At 35.2% G+C, this 22,063-nt stretch overlaps 1 protein-coding gene across 26 annotated transcripts in view; it reads right to left on the bottom strand.

Annotated features, from left to right (window-relative positions):
- Positions 1-22,063, bottom strand: part of ERC2 (ELKS/RAB6-interacting/CAST family member 2) — a 360,031-nt gene that overhangs the window by 43,431 nt on the left and 294,537 nt on the right. For 25 of the 26 annotated variants that reach the window (XM_085516429.1, XM_085516423.1, XM_085516436.1 and 22 more), the window contains one exon: positions 13,900-14,090. The exons of the other annotated variant lie outside the window; for it this stretch is intronic. Coding sequence is in view for 20 of the 25 variants with exons in the window: in XM_085516423.1 (XP_085372549.1) it covers positions 14,010-14,090 (81 nt within the window). In the remaining 5 variants the exon portion in view is untranslated. The remainder of the gene's footprint in view (positions 1-13,899; positions 14,091-22,063) is intronic. 26 annotated transcript variants of the gene reach the window in all.

Here is a 22,063-nt window from a genome sequence, read left to right as displayed (position 1 = left end):
GCTCTGGTAGTGGTAACTTGAAAGCTTTCAGAAGAATGCCATTTAGCTAACTGCTGTTTACTAACTGTTCAGCAGCTTGGATTTACATAGCAGAGCAGACCTATTCCTGTGTTTGACAGAGTGCTCATTAGAAGTCATACATGGCTGAGCTTTGATATTTATGCTATGCACTTTTACCCAGAAAGAAAGAGCACAACCCATGTACCAGTTAATTTCCTGCATTCTATAACTTAGATATTCTCTTAACGGTTAGTTTCAGAGTGTGTAGATAATATTAATCATTACTAATTCATTTATGATGAGCTAAAATTTACTTTGACAGCTTCAAGAAGCATTCAATACCACTAGGTATTTCCAGACCTCCTGTTTCCAAAGTGAGGGTATGGAGAAGAAATACCTTCCATAAATTGAAAGAATATAAATTAAAAACAGGTAATAAGTGCTTTTCTTGTGAATGACACAAAAGCAGAGAAGGATTTAGGTGGCTTTGGGACTGGCATTCAGTGCTTCAATAATTCAACCCTAGTTGAGAGCAGATTTTGAGCTGCCTTGAGACCATTCAAATACTATTTCTTAAAACTGATTATGGAGTTTTTCTAAGTTATGCCATTTTTAATATTTAACTAAATATAATTAAGAAATGTGGCAATGTGGCATCCTCTGCCATGTACAATTTATATTACTCTTCTTGAAGGGAAAAAGGATTGGTGTACTCTGAATTATCTTAAAACACATATAGGCTAAATATAAAGTTAATAATAGGCACAAACAAATGAATTTAGGTATGGACATTCTGTATCAACTACATCCATTAATATGCAGTAGCAATATATACACCATATATTTCATTGCTGATAGTCTAATTGATTGATGAAACAGATAATGTAGAGAACCATTTAAAATTCCATTCACCTTTTTAATTTTAATGAAAAGATATGCAGCTCCTGAATCTAGAAAATACAAAGCTTCATCAATGGGCAAAGAAATTCCTATGTGGGTGTAAACAAGACTTTTTGGTTTTGTTTTCACCTTTTCTTTTACACGAAAAGTAAATCTCTCAGACCAAGGAAAAAGGGAGCTGCTGAAGTTCTGACTTACAAATAGGAAAAAACTAAAACAGAGAGACACAGATAAATAGAAAATAAGTGCAATCAACCCCAACTAGGAAAAAAGGGAATACTAAGCATACAAAAGCGCTAAGGAATCTTGAGTATCCACAAAAATCAATACAGGGAGAGGATAGCTTTGGATTAGACTTCTAGAAACAGGAATGCAATAAACCTAGCTGTTGTCAACTTGGTAGCAGACATGACAGCTATTTCTTTCTTCTATTTATGTCTAGTGTTGTACCAGACTGCTACATGAGTGTGAACACTGCTGCTAAATAAGTAATTCTGTTGGAGAACATTTTTCCTATTTATTATTTACATTAAAATAACGCCCAGAGGCTGTAAACAGGGTTGGAACCTAGAAACAAGTTTGGGCAGATCTTCCCATAGTAAGGTGGTTTTGCTGCTCTCTCATCTCTGTGGCAATGTCGCAAGTAACTTCATGGCAATAGCATGAATGGGCGTCTTCTCTAAGAAGGACTTCTCCATACACTTCACCTCAAAAGACATGAGGATGTGGTTTCATAGCAGCTCTGTGCAGGCAACCAGACAAGTGAGAATGCCCGCAATCTCTGCCCAGAATTACAGATTATTATGTTATGTTGTGCCAAAGCCAAGCACAAACATTCTTACTCCAGATACAGAGCACGCACTGCAGATCACTTTGCAGCCCGTAAATATTTGGAGTTTATATCTGTGTCTTCAATCTGAATGTGAGGGAAGGAAGAAAGATAAATCAGTAATGCATATTAGTTCTGTGGCAAGAGCTCTGTTAATTAGGTCACATCTGTCACTATCTCTCTAATTGGCATTTTTCTAGCATCAGAAGGAGACATCAGTTATGATGTTTAGGTGCCTGATGTGGCATCTCAAGGCCACCCGTAATGGAATAGCTCCATTCAAGTAGAGCAATATCTGTTATCAGTAGATTTCTTGTTTTTAAAACAGACACCAAGCACTAAAGAACCGGCAGTATCAGAAATGGAAAAACAAATAAACAAAAAACAAACCCAACTTTCAGGGGAAGAAGAAAAGCAGAAAACATGTTAGAGATTGCAAAAATGTAAATGCTCCCTAGCTAAGAGGACATACATACCACTAGTGAATAGGAAGACAGGACTCTACCAGTTGAAAAAGTCAAACAAATAGTCCTCAAACATGGGTATAAAAGCAAAGAAAGATCTGAGCAGAAGCATTTCTTCATCCATCTGCAGTTTTCACATGTATTTATCAGCACAGGACATATATTTAAGAAATTCCTCTATGCAAACGCCCATATCTTCATGTAACTAGTTCTAACTAGACTGCTACAAGAGAAGATTTGGAGGCAGAAGGTGTAAATAGAGAAAGTACCATGGAGATTCAAATCTAGATATGATGTAGAACATGACATAACGGAACTGTATTTGAGAAGTCACCTTCAGAGACAATGCCTGAAAGCTTTATATTTCAATGGAGTTAAGGAGGACATGAGCCATGCATACATGGTGCAGCACAGTGCCTTGCTATCAGCTGATGAGAATGATTTGGGTAAGACACCAATGCTTGTTTTCTTCCATAGATTCCTTGACAGAATATTATGAGATATTTAAAAAAATAATAATAATAATTTAAAAATAATTGCACACATTCTTTTTCTGTTTTGTTTCTGTAGGATTTTCAGAGATTCAATACACCTGAGGCTTCCATGAGATTTCTGAGGGAATGGAGCAACTCTGTTGTAAAAGGACAATGAAAAATGTAGAACACCTTGAATTTTGTTTCCTGCTTTCTATATTCAGCTCTATTCAAAGCAGTATTTGCCTCATGCTGCTTTTCCACTCTGAAGAATGGCATTTACTGGAAGAACTTACTTGGTAATATTCTCAATCATTATTTCAAAAAAGCCCTACTGAATTTGAAACAATATGCTCGAACTATGTACTAATGCATTTATTTATGCATTCCTTCCTTCTTTTCAAGCAAAATCTGATTTGGCCCTGCATCTCTGTGCCCTTTTAAGATAAACAGGGCATTATTAAAAAAAAAAAAAAAGAAAGAAAAAAAAAGCTGTTTAGGTATAAGCCAAATACAGTTTTGCGAATGTGACATCCATTCTTATTTACACCCAATTAAACACAGATTGAATTTGCCCTTTACAGTTTTAGAGGCTTTCTGCTGTTTTGAATTAAATTGATTTTGCTAATTGATTAGCTGAAAGGATAAACATTCCTTTTCTTATTCATTTTCATGCTCAATGACATTAACATGCTGTCTGTGATTGACGTACCTGAGAAAATATTTTTCCATATTGTCTTTGTTTTGGGTAGGAAGCCTTTTGGATTTAGGATGAGAATAAAGATGATAACACACTGACATTTCAGTTGTTGCTGAGCAGTGCATACAGAGTCAAGGATTTTGGGCTTCTCATGCTGCCCAGCCAGCACCTTGAGGGTGCACAAGGAGCAAGGAGGGGACACAGCCAGAACAGCTGACCTGAGCTGGCCACTGGGATATCCTGTATCATACTGCAGCATCATGCTCACCAATAAAACTGAGGAGGTTGGCTGGGGGGCTTTTGCCACTCAGGGACTGGCTGGTCATTGGTGGTCAAATGGTGAACAGTCGCATTGTGCAGCACTTCCTTTGTATGTTCTTTTATCACTATCACTTGTTTTCCCTTGATCTGCCACCCAGTGCTCAATGCCCAGTTTTACCTTTTTTTCAGGATTCTCTCCCCTGTACTACTGCAGGGAATGAGCTAACAGCTGAATGGTCCTGAGCTGCCTGCTGAACTGAACGACAATAGTCATTTAAACTTAGAATGTGTTTTAAATAACTTTACCTACCAGTACAGTTTTATTTATCAACATAGTGCTAGCTTATAGAAGCTCATGATGCAGCAAACAGAACAGTTTGCCTGCAAAGCTGAACTTCTGTCATGTAGAAAAAGAGAGAACAAAGGCAGGAAGGATCAAATTTTGGTTACTAACCTAGAACTGGATATACTTAAACTAAAGGGATGGTTAATAGCATATCAGGCTTTTTACACTGAATGGATTCTACTCCACACCACAAATGTATGCTGAAAAAGATTCCTTTCTAAAATATAACATCAAAAATAAAAACAGCAAATAAACCCAAAACCTAGGGCTGAACAAATAGTTTTCAGTTTAGCATCACATGTCAGTAAGATGTCTGCTATGGGCAGAGTATTTAGACCTACATGGAACTAAACAACTGCTATGATGAAAGCTGGACATTCCTGAGTGCTGGGATCTAATGAAAACATTAATGTTTTTACTCAGTTTTAAAAGTGACAATTTAACAGTTTTACAAGAACCATTTAACATTTATCATCACTTTCTCCAAGCTACATTTAGACAAGAGAAATAGTCACATAAAGCAAACAGTTCTTGCACTGAGTAAAAGAAAATGCACAAACTTCTTAAGACAAACGTACATTTAAGAATTATGCCTCTTTGCACTAAACTGTCAGCAATAATGGGTTCCCATAAACAGGAAATGATATTATGAAAGAAGAACAGATTATTACTATCTCTGCTGACAGAAACTCTGACTCTGCTCAGCTCAAAGTCCATCAGGTTGAACAGTTGGATGGACCAAATGACAGGAAATTAGGAAGTCAGAACAGAACTGTGAAAATTACTGTGACACTACTGTTACAAAACTTCTGTGCCACTTGAGAACAAAGGAAAAAGCACAGTAAGAGCTGGTAATAGACAACATCACCTACGAAACCTGATGGTTAAGTTTTAAAGAGTATAGTTTAAAAAGCTTGCAGATTACTAATAATGAAAGAAAAAGATGCGAAAAGAGACTGAAGAGAGACTTGAAAATTAATCAAATGAAGCCGAGAGGTGAAAAGATGGAAGGAACATTGCAGCTGTAATATGATGTAGAGGGCAAAGTGAATGCAAGAGAAAGTCCACAAATTTCAGGAGATATGCATCTGTTCAGGATTTCTGAATTATCAAGAATGTAGAAATTATGAAAGGGAACACAGAAACTGATACTTCAGTTTGTCCTTAAATTCCTCTAACAAAATGCTTCTATACTTCCATACTATAAAAGAGCCATGTCTTAATAAACTTTGAGGCATTAAATGGTATGAAACTTAGTAAAAAATATTCTTTTAACAGCCCATACAAATCATTTATATAAGAGGAATTCCACATGCTTGTTTTGAAAAACACATTTCCAGAAGAGAAGATAGTTCTCACTGAAATACATTTAAATTTTAGTGTTCAAATGTTGAATTCACTTGTTTGTTCTAAACATTATTTTAGTCTCTGCATCTATATGAAAAATAAACTTACACAGAGATTTATCACCATATCATTTCATTAGCATACAAAACTGTAACTTTTGGAAATGTACAGTTGTGCCTTATGCAACAAAAATCTATTTATGACTCTGCACACAATATGCTTTAGAGGGTGTTCATACTCTAATCAAATACTTTTGCAGATTTGTTGGTGAAGAAATGATAAGTACCTACCTGCAAAAGTCAGGCAAAGGAATGATACTAATCAGGTAAAATACATCTTCATACATATTCCGGATGTTTTATTCACTCAATAGCCTGTATACACAGGTTCCATAAAAAATTAAATCACATTACTTAGATTCTTGTCCACAAATAACAGTTATTAAATAACTCTGCAACATCTGGTTTCCTTTTCTGTTTGCTGTTTGAGTGGTTGTTTTTTTTTTTTTCGTTTTTTTTTTTTTTTTCCCTGAGTATAATTAATCATTTTAAAATAGGAATAAAGCAAATCATTGTCTTCTGGTAACTAATGAAGTACATTACAATTGCAGACAAAGGAACTGTACTCCATTCTGCACAGCACAGTTAAGATGCCCACAAAGAGAAAAACAGCTGATGTTCATACCAAAATGGCACTTGGAGCTCAGCTGCCTAGATTCACTTGAATTTATTAGAAGGAAGTGGAGTAACTGCATAGATAAAGCAGAAAATTTCATAAGGAAAATTCTAAGGGTCAATACATGAAAGCATAGGGAAACATGACAGGATCTCTATTTGGATTTTCCAAATTGAAGGCTCTGTGCCAACAGACCAAATTTGTGGGATTCCACAGATAAACTGAAGGAAAAAACCCTTTCTCGTGTGACTGCTGCTTCTAAGGGAGCTGTGAAAACACTCAGAAGTATTTGAATTTTCATTATAGTATTGATCTAAGACCAAAGAAGGGTTTTGTTCTCTGAGTATCTGTCAATGTGCTCTGGAGAACAAAGCCAGACTCTTAAGAAATCATGTTTGAATTTAAGATTCATTACTGTATCACTTCAACCAGTGGAGCTTGACAGGGTAGCTCCAGACCAATTGGTTTAAAAAACTCTACAACAAAGACCTCTTCACTCTGTCTTGCTACAAAGAGCATAACTAACATATCCCAGTTCCCCATTTATAAATCAGTGAAGATTTTGCTATTGCTTTCCATGAACACAGGATTAGTGCAAAAAAAGTCTGCTGTTCCAACAAGGACAGATATTAAAATCAATTTTTATACTCTCACATCTTCAGTTTCTACTTGATAGAAATGAAAAAGAAAAATGAGAAGCATTAATAAACTTGGCTGTAGTAGTCTTTACCACTGATCCAGCTGAGGTACTTGGTGTATACACAAAACACTGAGTTTTGTCTCCCCCTTAAAATTAATTGTTCAACTTCAAGACAAATTCAGTTGAATTCAATCCAATTCAGCAAAGAAGACTCACGCTGATGAGTTAATTATGATTCTGTAATGCATAATAAAATATTCTTTATCTACTTCCCATTTCTATTTTGATGTTTCGTACAATCTTTCCTTGTAAACAGCACAGTGCTATATTTCTATCTTTCTTTATAGAAGACACCTTTTATAATCAAAGCTTATTTTATATTACAATGATATATTAGCCACAAGTGGATGTAGACTCTACAGAAGGAGCTGGTCTAGCCCACTGGCTACCTGTACAAACCACAGTTTGAATCACAGCCTCCTAACTATAACAAAGAGCTTGTCTGTCTCCCAGAAAACCTCAGCAGGATTGTTTCTTGGGATGTATGCTCAAGTATCTTTCAGTACTTCAGAATGTACAACATATTCAGAAGAAGAGTGAATAGCACACATATGAGAGAGACTCACATTCACAACATCATAAAGCATAACTACCCAGTACTGATTGCATTGTTTAATGTAACTTTGTTTTTACACATCTCTTAATCTTTTCTTGAAAAGAATAGGATCTATATCTGTTGCATACCTACACATATAGTGAACTTTACTTGCATGGATCAAATTAAAACCATGAGTTTGTATTATTGTTCTGACTAGCAATAAAGACAAAATTAATGAAGTACTCTAGAGATGCCACATTATGCTTATTTTTTAATAAATAAAATCAGTTTGCTAAAGGAAATCTTGAAGAAAATGTCATCTGTGTACTTCACAATATGCTTCACATTTTTACATTGTTTTTCTGCATCAATCTGTTATGGAATTATCTTTCAGAATATTCCCGCTTTTGTTCTTTTTGGTGTTCATTTTTATGCACAGTCATAAATGCATTTCCACTTCATGCTATTCCCAGAAAGGAATACAATGAGTGAACTTCCAAGAAAGAAAATTACCAGGGAATCTGTTCTGCATTTGTAGGCAGGAGTGAGGCACTCTGAATGGAGAAGAAGAACTAAATTAGCCCCAGATACGGGGGCTGAACGCTAGCCATGTGTTTCTGAAGTGAGTATCTGTAAGCCCTTTCCTATAGATCCCTTATAGTCTAAACTTTATAAATATAGCAATATAGGTATAATGCAGTAAAAAGTTTGCTGCTCTACAGCATGCATAAGTGTATGTAACTGGGGGTAATTTTGGGGCATGATACTTTTTTTCTCCCTTCTAAAGGGACCACTGGTCTCTGAATAAAATATTTTTACCTTCCCCCACAGCCACCAGTTTAGCAGGAAAGTATATTCCATGTTTAAGATTCTATATTTACTTAGTTTAAATATTTATGGGTGAGATGTATATACAATATAGAATAAAACAGAAACCAGATTCATTCCTTAATGAGTGAGAAAGAATAGACTTCATATGGGGCAAAAAGTAGTGCTAGAAATTGTCACTAGTTCTTTAAAGTCAGCAACCACAAGAAAAGCTAAGTCTTCTCAACTACTGTACAAAATAAAACCAAAAAGAAAGTGCTACTACCTTTTCTTCCGTATTATCAGATTTTTATGACAAAGGTTAGAATGCTTAAAAATGTGTTTAAATTTATTCAGCTGTTCTCATAGTTTCATGTTTCACAGGGCTGCTACACTGCATTATGTTCCCATGTGACTGGATTAAAGCTATCTAACAGGCTGGTTAAGTTATTAGCCCAACATCTGAATACTTGTTAAGAACCGTCTTTGTCAAGTATTGACAAGCTGCAAAAGTCATATTAACATCCTGTTTCTTAAACAGCACTTTGATAGTATTTGTCAGATCAACAAGTCTAAAGACTACTCTTCCTCCAAAGAGGCTGATAAACTGAAAATGGTGTTAAAAACAGTTGTTGGGGACTGGGGAGCCCAAGGGAATGGCAATGGGATACAGAGACTTTAACCTTTAAGTCATCAGTTTAAATTCAGCTCAGATTGGTCATCACCAACATTCTCGTGTGATTAATGTTTGTTAGCCTGAGTAAAGAAATAGACACAATAAATATTGGTGGACACATTACCAAGGTAACTGATCCCTTCTGGTAATCTCAGAAGAATACCTACATATTGACACACAAAGCACAAAGCAAACCTGATTCCTGTTGTTTCATGGAATCCATCATCGACTGTGTATTCCAAAACAACATCCTAACTACAATCAAATTACTTATGACAGGTTTTGGATTATAAGCATCTTCAACAGCGGTCACCCTGGAGTTCACCTTGTCATAACAAAGTATAAGGTACAAAAAGAGAGAGAGAGAAAACTATATAGAAAAATCCATTAAGTTCATTGCAATTGTACCCCAAGCACCACTGCTAAGCAGATTTGGTTGAACTGTTAAAATTGTGGTTATAAGAAAAACAGAGAAAAATCTGAGACAGCTGACAGGAATAACCAGAGGCATGGAAAGACAGCTCTACTTGGAGTCATAGATTGAGATTTAGTTTAGAGTCCAGATTAATAAATGCTGCCTGGTATGAATATATAAAATAATGATTATTACAGGCATTTCTTCAGAAATAAGCCTGGGGCTTATGATTAAAGCTGGTCACAAACGTTCTTTCCTAGCCCGTAAGAATTCTGGAGATTTCAGAAAGGTCGTGTTAGTATCAGTACAAATCCTTTCACAATTTCCACAAAAGCAGAGATACCCAACCTATTATAGACAATAGTTGAGTGGTAATGACAGTTGCCTTGGATGCATCGGATATTCAGCTGGGTTTAAGTCTCTATTCAGCTGGATTCAGAAGAGGAAATTGAACCAAAGTCACATGTCTTAAAGGATAATACCCTAACTAGTAGGCTCTGGGTATTGTAATGCAGATTTCTCTCAAGGTTTCTTGTTGAACAGTTTTATTTTAAATAGTTATTTTTTATTTGGAATTAAAGCTTCTTAAGGGAATTTTCTTTAAGCTACCCTTGATGTGAGAAAAACTTCAGAATTGATAAAGCAACGATTTCTACCTAGAACTGTTAACTTGAAAAAATTTCAACCAGCTCCACTATTTCAAAGAGCAAATGCAAATAAGTTTCAGACATTTGTGTACACTCTTTTTCCTTTATGGTAACACACTAAAGAGGGGACAGTGAGACAGGGCCACAAAAACTTTTTCTGTTCAAGACATCAAGTGATTTAAGGCTGGAGAATCATTGCTACTGATTAATGAACCTCTTAAGTAAATAAAATGCAATGCAATGAAAAGCATTTTCATTCAGAATTGATCAAGTGAAAACATTAACAACATTCACACTATTCTTCTTGTGCCAAGTGTCAATGCACTTGATAATTTTTGTACCTCAGAGGACAAGGCCTTTAATTTGAACTCTGACTGAACTAAGTCATCTTAATGGAGATTTCCTTTTACGGATCCCATCTGTAGTCTTGAAACTATGCTGTTTCCATATGAACTACTAATCTTCATGTGAATTTAACTGCTAGTCTCTTTTTCATTTCCAGAGTTTAACTTACATTTCACTGTTACCTTGTTATTTCAACACAATGCTTATTTATTACAACTATTAATTATCATAGCTAATTTATGCAGGGCTTCCCAAAATACACCGATTCAAAACAACTAGAACTAGTCTTCTTTGAAGACCTCTGCTCATCTCCAAAGTCTACCACTCTATCAATTCATGGATTTTAAAAATCTTCCCACTTACAGGAAGGCTTTTAACCATTTTCTGTGAGTAGGAGACTACTCACTTTCCCTTCAGCTCCATCTCCTCTCAACATGAGTTGTTGCATTTTTTAGATGTTTTTTTCTCATTAATTACACTTATCTAAGCATCCACTGATTTCCAACTTCTACTAACAAATATTTTCTCTAGAGCAATCTGCCAATGCTATGCTAAAACAGTTCCCTGTACCAGCAGGTCCTCACGCATAAAAAAATATGTGTTGGTTTAACAGTATTATCATTTTTCCTTCCATTCACTGTGAAAGAGAAGGTAGTTTTAAATTCTGTTTGTTGTAAATGGTAGTTCTCCTAAAGACACATTATGAGACAATGACCATCCTATGTGGGAAAACATAAATGGTGGCAAATGGTCTGTACATAAGTCGTCTCAGTCAGTGACCATCTTCAGGACACAGATTATACCCTTCCTACTTGTGTTGAATGCTATCCTACTATTCGAGAGGCTCCACTGCAATGAAAACAGACACTAGCAGAGGCAGAAAAAGACTTGTCTTTAAAAAAAGCAGCCTTCCATGAATACAAGTTTCCATTCTCACCACCAATTTACTATATTACAAAGCAGCAATAGTTCACAATGTAATACACTTGGATACCAAACTAGGCGATGCATCTACTGCCAGAAAAGTAATGTGTAATGAATCACATTATTCCTCCAGTGTTTTAAAAGGTAGAAACAATAATAAAAGAACTGCCAAGCAAATCCATGGTTCTAATTTTATACTGTCTGTAGCCCTTTAGACTAAAAATAATTCACAGATGTCACTTTCACAATTAGCATTTCTATTAAAAAGAAAACCAGACTCATCCTAGTTGATCTTAGGCATTGACTTACTCACCAGAATAATTCCACTGAGGTAGATAAATGCTTTTGCATGAATAAGAAACAGCACTGCAGGCCATAATAAAAAATTGTGTATCGAATAAGATAAAATTATAGTCTAAGAACTCAGTCAGAAATTTTCACATTCACTCTGTACATGCAAATATGTTAATTTAGTTGAATATTTCATAGTACTGATTAATACATACTGCCCCAAAGAAATTCCTAAACAGCATTACCACATCTTAATCAATTTCAACTTTTAGAGCTTCAAAACACACCATTTTTTTCTACGGTTTATAAATGTCAATGCACTTCTGAACCAAAAATTCTTCCCATCATCTTTTTAATTGTAAAAGCTTCTTTTAAGGTCAACTTGCACTTCAAAATCAGATTCATAAAATCCCTCAGTTCTACGTTCAAAGGAAGACTTAAGTTAAAATAAACTAACAGTCCTAAAAATATGGGAATTCAAAATGGGACATGTGCAGAATTTAGGCACCTCCAGCCATAATGGTAAATCTAAAGGCCCTTGTATCAACCTGAAATCATCTGTTCTCTGAAGACACTGCAGTTTTCTATGGTAAACTAGACATAGGAGTTGCATCTCTGTGCGTGGCTACAGCTTACCTACCTGGACAGTACCAAACATTTCACTGCACAGCTTATACCTAAGCCCAATGGGAACGTAGAAATGAAGACAATACTGTGTGGGCTGAGGAGTTAGAACCAACAGGTGCTCTCAAAGCCAGCCACAGTTGCTCAGGAACTATTTCTTTCTGAAGTGGTACGTGAACAGCACCCATTCATAGCTGGCTTAGCAGCATGACTACTCAGCACAGAAACAAAATCCCCAGCTTCAATTCCTTCTTCAGTCCAAGGCTGAAAGTAACATCTTCTAGCAAAGCATTCTAATCATTAGGTTATGGATACATTAAATGCTGGAATAAGGATGAGAATATATTAAAGGTCTCCTGTTGAAGCTGTATAATTGTATGGAAAATAATTCAAGCTTCATTGGGCCAGAAAAAGAACACAAGAGGGAGCAAGAGTCTGTAGCCTAGTGATTTGGGCACTCAGATGGAAAAAAAGTGTGCTGAGTTCCTGGCCTTTGCTCCATAGAATGCTCATGAAATTTATCTAACAGTCTTTCCATAGGATAAGTCCTGCCTTGAATCTAGCTAAATTTTCCTTCTTGATGCCAGTTTATATGTAATATTTGGTGTAGTAGTCACAGTATTCGATTTGAACTTCTTTTTGAATGAAAGACGTAAATACATCTTTCATATGCTTTTAACTCTCAATCGAAAATACAGAACATCAGCAAAGATTAAATGTGCCAAAAACAAGCTAATTTCATATAAATTGTACTTATATATAATACAGTAACTTCATTAAAAGCAAGTTAAAACAATATAAAAATGTAAATGCATTTATTTACCTGTGTCAATACAGATGCTTTGAATTACTAAGTTGGAATTTATTATTTGATCTCATCTTTTTCAGAATGTGGTAGAATTTGATTTTTAAGAAGTTATAACAATAGTAGTAGACCTCTCATATCTTAATTCTTCTCAGTTCCAGTTTCTGATTCTCAATTTACACTATTTTCATTTTCTGGTTCTCATTCCCTAACACAACAGTGCAATGTCATGCAGGAGACTGCTTAAATCCAAGTAAGTTTACCCTGAAAATCCCACTCCAACAATTTCATGGACAAATTTCTGTTTTTGCTAAACATTCTTTTTATAATAGCTTCATTTTGGGCCTAAGCCTATATAACAGTGTCCCTTTAAATAATATTCCATGCCTTGAAACATATTACAAAAACTGTTATATCAAGGTATGTTATGCAACAGCTCTCTATGGTTTTAGCATATTTACTTTGTCACGCCATATGTGAGACTGCAGCCTCCACAACAAAACCTTTACACACTGAAGTCATTATCTCTGTGAAGTCTGCAACTGGCATTTAAAACTTATTGATGGCCTGGGTATTGGTGGCTCAGTAGGCAGCTCTCTTGCCGGAGGCCCAGAAGGTCAGAGGTTCACATTCTGCTCAAAGAACAAGTTGGATATATTCCAGGATTGTGTGTGGGCTGTACTAGACTCCTAAAGGGGCAGTCCTTAGGACAGCAAGGGAAACCTTGTCTGTTTTCTGAATATCAAAGTCCTCTTAGAAATAGAAGAGGAAGAAAGAGTAAATTTAACGTCTGAAGCAAGTTAGTGGAAATGAGCGTACTTGCTGAGGACCCGAATTTATTTGTAAGTGCTAAATACAGTATGGTACAATTACAGTACACAGAACAAGCCATTTTGGTCTTTGTAGTATGCATATATTCAAGAGCCATATACAGACTGCTACACATGCTCAGTATTAGATAACTTGCCTAATAGCAGAATGATTCTGGATTCAGTATTGCACCCTAGAACTATGAAAAATGCATGTATAATTTAAGTAACTGAGGAGCATATTATGTAATTCCTGAAAAAAATCTTGAGCCAAAGTCAATACTAGCAACATATATAGAGAAAAATATAAATGGAGATTCAACCTGCTCTGGTGTTAAACTTTGATACTTGAATATCCCAGATGTCTCCCTCCTCCTCTTCTTCTTTATAGACAGGTAAAGATGGATCTCTTGAAGGAACTGGGGATCACACTCTAGGCAAAGGTTGGACAGGTGATCAATGTACAGCATGAGATTTTGCCGTGGCTATGTGCCTCCAACAGTGACTGGATCATCTGGTTTAGAAAAACAATTCAAAGTTGTAATATTTTCTACTGAACTTAATTAGGGAAAAATTAGCAAAAGGGAGAAAAAATATTTTTATAACAAGAAATGGTATAAAAACAGTTCTTCCCATAACTACGCAGCTCTTACAAAATCATTTCTTATTTAACATTTAATTAGTTTACTTTTTAACTCTATATACGTCAGCCTTAAGAGAATTACATCCCATTCACAGATGTGTTTTTAACAAAGACTCCTCTTCTGACACTCCATTATCATTGGGCTGAAAGAGCGCTTTCCAAAGGATCATTAAGTGCACCTAAAGTGTTAATTTTCTTCTAGCATTTATGAACACCATCTTTCATCTCTCTATCTTATACATGGCACTTTTTTTTGTTTTGTTTTTTTTAACTGTCACAGAACAACAAATAATAACCCCCTTCCCAGAAGTATCCGTTAGTACAATGGACAGCATAGATATCTATTAGTGTAATGGGTAATGAATAAAAGAGATCACAAATTATGAGCATCTTAAGGCTATCACAGAATTAATATATAAAAAACAAACTTCTTGTACAAAACAGGTTAAATTATGGCAATATTACCAGTTTAGAAATAGAGTAACACACAATACAATCCCAGTGCAAATTTGAAAAGAATTTTAAGTTCATTTTGTTGCTAAAATATGAAAATAAGCTATTTTAAGGAATGAAGGATGTCCTCTTAACCTATGACAACAAATTTGTTTGTCTTTTTCTCTTCTTAGTAAGAAAGCAATTAGGTTTTTTTCCAATAAAAATATCCTCATGCATATATAAACACTCCCGGTAATCATGTAATTACCTTACCCAATGAGATTAAATTGCTGTCAGTTGAGTTCCCAAAGCTGATTAACTTTCATATACTCTAAACTTAAATGAAGTCTTTGGTAAAGTCACTTAGTCATTTACAAAGGTGTCTCTATGATTCAAAAGAGTATAACAGTGATACACTATTTGCTATAATCATCATATACCCAAGGTCAAGGACAGATCACAGTGGACCTCTTTTCTAAAAACCTAAAGAAATGCAGAATTAAACTATGTTGCTTATTTTGGTGTTTCTTGCCATGACTTCTAAATGTAATAGTAACCTTTGCCCCCTACACATTAAACACCATAATTATGTAATTAAAACTAATTATGCAATTTAACATACATATTTTTGTCCTGTAACAGGCAGGTCAATTACTTCACTCATTGACCTTGGAAGCTTTCACAGTTTAAATAAAACAATGAGGCTTTCAATTAATTTAAAAGTACAAACAGAAAAGGATCAACAGAACCACAGAAGTTGTCAAGCTAATATTGCCTTAATGGATCGCTCACAACTCCCTTCAGTTTGTATTACATAAAATAAAATAGTTTATTCTTCTTATATCTTTTAATCATCAGAAATGTTGACACATTTGTGAACATATCATATACATATTATTTGTCAAATGCAAGCAAGCTGGGAGATTGTGTACTACTCTTTTCTTTGATCCACTTCTCTTCAGTACAGTTTCCTTTGCTTCCTCCTGTATTTGTATACCTCTCTCCCTGTTACACCTTCACTTTATGAGTCTTTTTTCCCCCCTTTTTCTTCATTATCTTCTTTGTAGTTTCCACAAAAAATAAATAGGAGACAATACTTTTTGAGTGCTCTAAGTATATACAGCCCAAGACAATTCCTCTTCACACAGTATGGCCCAGACAAGACAAAAGGTTGGACATCCATACTTCATTCAGTGAACAGTGATAGTCTGACCATTTTTTTTCTTCAGTAAACTAAATCCCATTAGCTAAGGAACAATTCTGAAAAAAAGTGTCCACCTATGAGTTCTATCTTAAGAAAAGATCATGGTCTGTTGCACTGTGTTTACAACTGCTAGCTTAGACACAAGTGGTCGCACTAAAGTTAGTACACTCAGCCAGGAAGTAAACTGACAATGTGCATATAGATTTACCACTCAAATTTTACGTTGTTTTCTTTATATCTTGCTTTATGTAGGGATCAGAAAATAGCTACTGGCAAAACATCAAAGTCTACACAAATCTTTATGGATTTCTTGAAAGTAAGGCAAAAAATACATACAGTGAACTTTGTGCTCTGGTATCATATCTAACACGATTTTTGGAGGCCTTCAGGTTCTCTGCTTTAATTATGACCTACTTACATGAGCACCTCAACAAGATATCAGTAAGCTTTTGACATCACAGAAAAAAAAAGAAAAAAGAAAAAAATAAGAGGAGTGCTGAACTCTGAATGCAGAGTTACAGCAGAAAGAAACAATTTAAAATGGAAGCAGGCCTTGCAACATTAAACTTCAAATTGGAATGGATTTATATAAAGTAAACCAATAAATTGAAACAGTGCCCCAACTTCTGGACAATAGTTTGAAGGAAAATAATACAGTACACATGTAGAAATTTTATCCATGGGAGCAGAGAAGAGCATTCCTTATACTCTCATTTAACAAAAAGGTTCCTTCTATTTTGCACAGAATATGAAAACTCTAATTCAGCTCACCGAGCATCCCAAACAGAGCAGCAGAAGAATGTGTGAAGGAGTCCAAATATGGTGCTATTGAAGCAGAGTGGATTAGAGGAACTGGGACAGAATCCTACAAGTGGCTAAATAGCAGCAGGAGATCAGCTTCACAAACAGCAGGACACTGTTCTTTCCAGACACAAATGACATAATACAAGGAAAACAATTGAGAATTTAGCTGATAAATCTACACATTAGGAAAAGGCCTTGCTGTTGAACTTTCATACTCAACAAATATACAAGTGAATCCTAAAACACTTATTTACACAGAAGAGCATTTTGTCTCATATGAGCATGCCAGGTCAATCTTGTAAAACAGAATCCTTTATAACACAGAAGCAAAATGTTAGAGGCTAAATGTACTAAACACAAGAGAATTTACTTAAAAGACTTGGCAAATGTAGGAAGCCAAAACCTTTGACACCTTTAAAAATACTTAATTTGATACCTTTGCAAATCTGTAATTTCTTCCTGAATAATTATATGTATATTCGGTTAAATTTACATAAATAAATAAATAAAAATAACCCATATATCTGAGACATCTAGAAAGAATCTGTAAGAGAATCTCTGGAACCTTCTTGGTTAACTAGGAATTACTTATTGCAGCAGAAATAAATGAGAACCATTAAGATTCTGAATGGAAGAAGGGAACAGGTGCATTTACAGATATATTATCAAGTTATCACTTGCTGATAAGAAAGAATCAAAATGTCATTTTGATTTCTAAACTTAATGGGATTTTATGAAATCTCACCTACATTGTTTTCACTTATGTTAATTCCAAAATATCTTTTAAAAGAATAAGATTCCATGTACTTCCCATTTCACGGTATGAGCAACTAGAAGAAAATGAGTGGTAGGTGACTGCAAGAGATCTGATAAGAGATATAAAGAACACTGGAAGTCCATCCACTGCAGGGCTGTTCCTCCAGTGGTGGCTTGAGCAAAAACCAGCAAAAACTTTGGAACAGCATCATGGAGCAAGAAGTTCCACAGATAAATTGTAACATACAGGAAGAAACATTCCCTCTTATTTTGTAGTGTTTTGTTGTTTTTCTGCTTCCTCAATCCCTAATTTTATACTGCAATTGATCTGACTATCAAATAAAGAATATTAAGTAATTGTTTTTAATTTGCTTCTTCGTAAGTGATAGCTTTTGTACTTTCTGGAATCTCAGTGATGTTCTGTTAAATCTTCTAGTTACCCAGTTGAATCTTTTCATTCAGAAATCAGTTTAAGAGGCCGTAGCATCTTTGAGAGCATAACATACAGTAATTAAGGAGACACGGCGGAGAAATGACCAACCAGCTCAAAGGCATAGATTTTCCCTTTCATGGTCTGGGCAGCCACATAGAACATTGTGACACCCTGAGATGACCTCATGAGCCCTTCCTCAGCATACAACCAGAAGTTAACCTATCTGGTCACAAAACAGCCATTTACCATCACATGATTGAGTGAGAGAGAATGACAGATGATGTCTACATTTTGATAATTCAATGGACATATGAATAGATTTATGACCATTTTTTCCTGGAGAGAAACATATAGACCAGATCAAGTAATTGCTAGCTGGCTCCAATCTAAAGATAATGTCACTAGTTGGCCATCTGCGCAGTTAAATTGTATGATTTCTGGAGATCTGCCATAAAACTGTATGATTAGGAATTTGAAGTGATGTAGAGATAGCCATAATATTCAGCAATTCCAATCCGTTGCTCAACTGAAAAACAACAGGACAATGCTGCTTTTCCATCACCTGCAGCATTGTGCAGTTATTGAAATATGCAGTCATCTTGTTTTCATCACCACGGGGAGTGTGACTTATTTACATGTACGGATGTATCGCACATTTATAGCATGTTTGGTACAGAGCAGAGCAGCTCTGTAAAAGCTGATTAAGACATTATGCTGAACTAAAAATTGGATGCTCTGTGAATATCTGTGCTTTGGCCTTTCCCCAAATGTCTTCCCTTCACAAAGTGAGAGAGGACAGCTGGAGAAGACTAACTTTCCATACACAAGAGACTTTTTTCTTTCCTTTTGAAGGTATTACTCGCATGTTATTACATTTACATAAAGAATCCTTACTCTTCCCCATATATAGTAAATTGAACTTCAGGATGTGAATATTGTATAGCCATTTCCTCTCTCTCAAATAAAAATAGAATTACTCTCACTGTCATTCAAGCTGCCTCTCCCCTCTCCATCCCCATAACAAAGCATTCATGCAAATCTATTTTTGTTTGGCCTGTTTTATGCTGACAGCGATTAATTTGAAAGCCTACAACAAAAAGACAAACAAGTATCACACATGTTTTTAGTCTACAGGCAAGTTATCCAATTAATTTAGGTAAACTATATGATCACAACCATTCTTACCAACTCTGCTACAATAGGTTATTTTCTTCTTAATGGCTTAAGAATCATATAAACTGCTGTGCAGAATACATTCTTGCATATTCTTCATATTTTACCCCTGATCTTGAAACAATATAATCAATGTGCACATTTTGTTTATTAGTAAAAAGACACTAAAAGCATTCTGGGAAATAATATTCCATGCCCTAGGACTCAAACAAGTTCTCTTTATAAATAGAGCTTGTGTAAATCACAGACAAGGTTGAAAAATTTCATGGATTAGTCATGGTGAAAATATCAGATTTCATGGTTTAGAACAGATTAACAGGAAAATCATATCAGAATCCTGATTATCCAAATTCTACATATTTTTGAAGAATAAAACAAACAAACATTAAAAAATAGTCATAGTTCCTGAGTTCATTCACTTGTTCACACATGTAGCACGCCAGAAATCCAGAGTAAATCTTTCCTGTCAACCAAGTGTAAAACCTCTGAAATCTATATTTAGATGCATTGAGCAAGACACACTAAAACCAGAACATCATATTATAGCCTCTATACTACACTATGAAATTATCCTAACATGAAAATGTTTTTGTCGCTTGTAGAAAGACTTTATCTAGAGGGAGGATATTCTGAAATGTATGCTGCTATTTTCACAACCATTTATATTAGGTGCATTTCTTTAAAAATAGAGAAAACAATCTCCTAAAGAAGTTCACTTTTACATAACGTTTTGATATTCTGGTAAAAATATAAAATTCATACCAGTGGAAAACAACATTTGGAGCAAAGAGAAACTATCAGTTTTCATGTAAAACTTATGGTCTTTTAAGTCTTTCACGATGATGTAATTTAAAGTGAGGCCTTATTTAAAAGAGAGGTTACATATAAGCATGTGATTCAAAGAGACTTGTTGACTGTACAGCTATTTGGCATGATGCCTACATCTCTTCTAGTCAGTTGTATAGACCACTTGTCATCTTTGCATACGAAGACAGCCAATTTGTCAAACATTTTCTTTTATTCTTTTTCTTTGTCTTCTTTACAATATCCTTCATATACATCCTGGTCATCAATATCATATATCTGACTGGAGGATGGAAATTCATTTGTGTCTCTGTCTTATTTCCTTTGCGTGCAATCCTCCTGGGTCTTATAGGATGTGCTTAATAAGAACCACATTATTCTGCTAAAGGAAGTCCTTGAGCAGACTTTGAGAAGCAGTAAGGCAAATTAGTTTCAGAACATGGAAGGTCAGGTTGGAAATAAAAGCTGCAGTTATCTACAGTATTTTCTGCATTTTAGAAAGTAACAAAAAGAGATCTAACTTCTATGAAAGGATTTGTTTGATGTTTTTCCTTTAGAAAGCTGGACTAATTTATCCACAAACAATAATGTCCTGGACATCAGCTGAAACAAATTAAAATTAGTTTTTAGATAAATTCACATTTTGAATATATGAGCAATCACACTTCTCTTTCAAGTGTATTTAAATGCTTTTGTTTCCTCAGATTTAGACCAATATTTGTAACATATTCAATACCATTTACATTTAAAAGTCTGAGTTTGCAAAATAGATAGTGCTTTGGATGGTTGCAAATGCCAGGTTCACAGATCTTGCAACCTTAATTCTGCCCCCTGGTGTCCATAAATTATGGTTATTTCTATTAATGATCACATACTTTTCACTCTAGGATCTCAGAGTCACTCTGCATACAGGCTAAATGTTTTTTAGAGTGAAGTTCCCCTCAAATGCCACCAAAATTTATAATGAGCTACATTTGTCAGCAGCCCCCTGAACCTACACTACACTACAATAAGCACTTCCTGGGCTTCTCTGTACTGCTCATCACCATATCTGAATATCTCTAGGGCACTAAGAAACTGCTATCTGGATCTTCTTTGTGATATGAAAGATTCTTACTATCTTAATATGGAAAGATGGCACACAGATGCTGGGCATTGTTTCAAAAGTCTTTGTTTGTTGCAGATGTCTTGGTCATTTGCTCAAAGCATTGAGTTTACCCGTGTGATGTTCTTAGTGTTTTATGGCCCTTTTCATTTTCAAAACAGTTATCCAGACTTTAACAAGTCATCTTTGACACATCTCTATAAAATAAGACTGTACATTCAATTTTCTTCATTTTGCAGATGCTAAAAAGAGATTTTTGCCTAGTCCAGAGCACTATTAGAAATGGCTTAAAGCTCAGAACCATGCCCAGTCCTTCAGCACTGGGAGCATAACAGCAGTATTTTCATTATTTTGAGGTACTGTAAAAAATAAACAACACAGGTAATACAGGGCACAACTGAAATGGAAAAAAAAAAACACAACCCTGTACTTTGGTCTACACCATCAGTTACCATGCAAGAAATCTGCACCAAGATAACGTTACAGAGCTAAGTTGACCGATAGCTTTGGTGGTTTTCTCTCCCACAGCCAATTGACACATATGGAACAGCAGTGAGATGTTACAGAAAATGCTGTAAATGGAAGTAAAGGGAAGAGGACAGTAAAATGTACCTAAAATGCACAAAAATAAAAATGATACCAGATACTTCAAAGCTGTAACTTCCTAAATTCCAGAGTTTTAACTGATGTTGTAGTTTCGATTTAAAGAAGCCATGTTTTTAACATTCAACATAAATTTGGTGCACTAACAGACACAAGTAACAGACAACTTTAATGATGCTTCATCAGTATCAGAAGCAGAGTCTGAACCCTTAACAGTCATAGATGAAGAACAGATATTATACCCATTTAAAATGAAACTGTGGTTACTGATGATCACTTCCAATTATAGTGTTGTACAGCAAAAGAAAATCTGCTGGCTTGTATACCTGAGCAAATGGAAGCATTTTGGTTTGCTTTGTTTACTGTTAAGATACCCTGATACAGAAGTTCATCATTTATTTATTCTCTGAACAAAACCTGAGTGCCCTCTCTGGAGCAGTTGGGGAATCTACAAATAATGAAAAAAAGACTTTTGATTCTTTAAACCTATCGGCTTTTCTCCCTATTTCGAAATGGATGCTATCCAA

This window comes from Coturnix japonica, chromosome 15, assembly GCF_054131305.1.
Source record: "Coturnix japonica strain WE chromosome 15, WE-NBRP24, whole genome shotgun sequence".
Lineage (NCBI taxonomy): Eukaryota > Metazoa > Chordata > Aves > Galliformes > Phasianidae > Coturnix > Coturnix japonica.
Note: the sequence above shows the minus strand (reverse complement) of the source record. Positions and strands in the feature narration are given on the sequence as shown.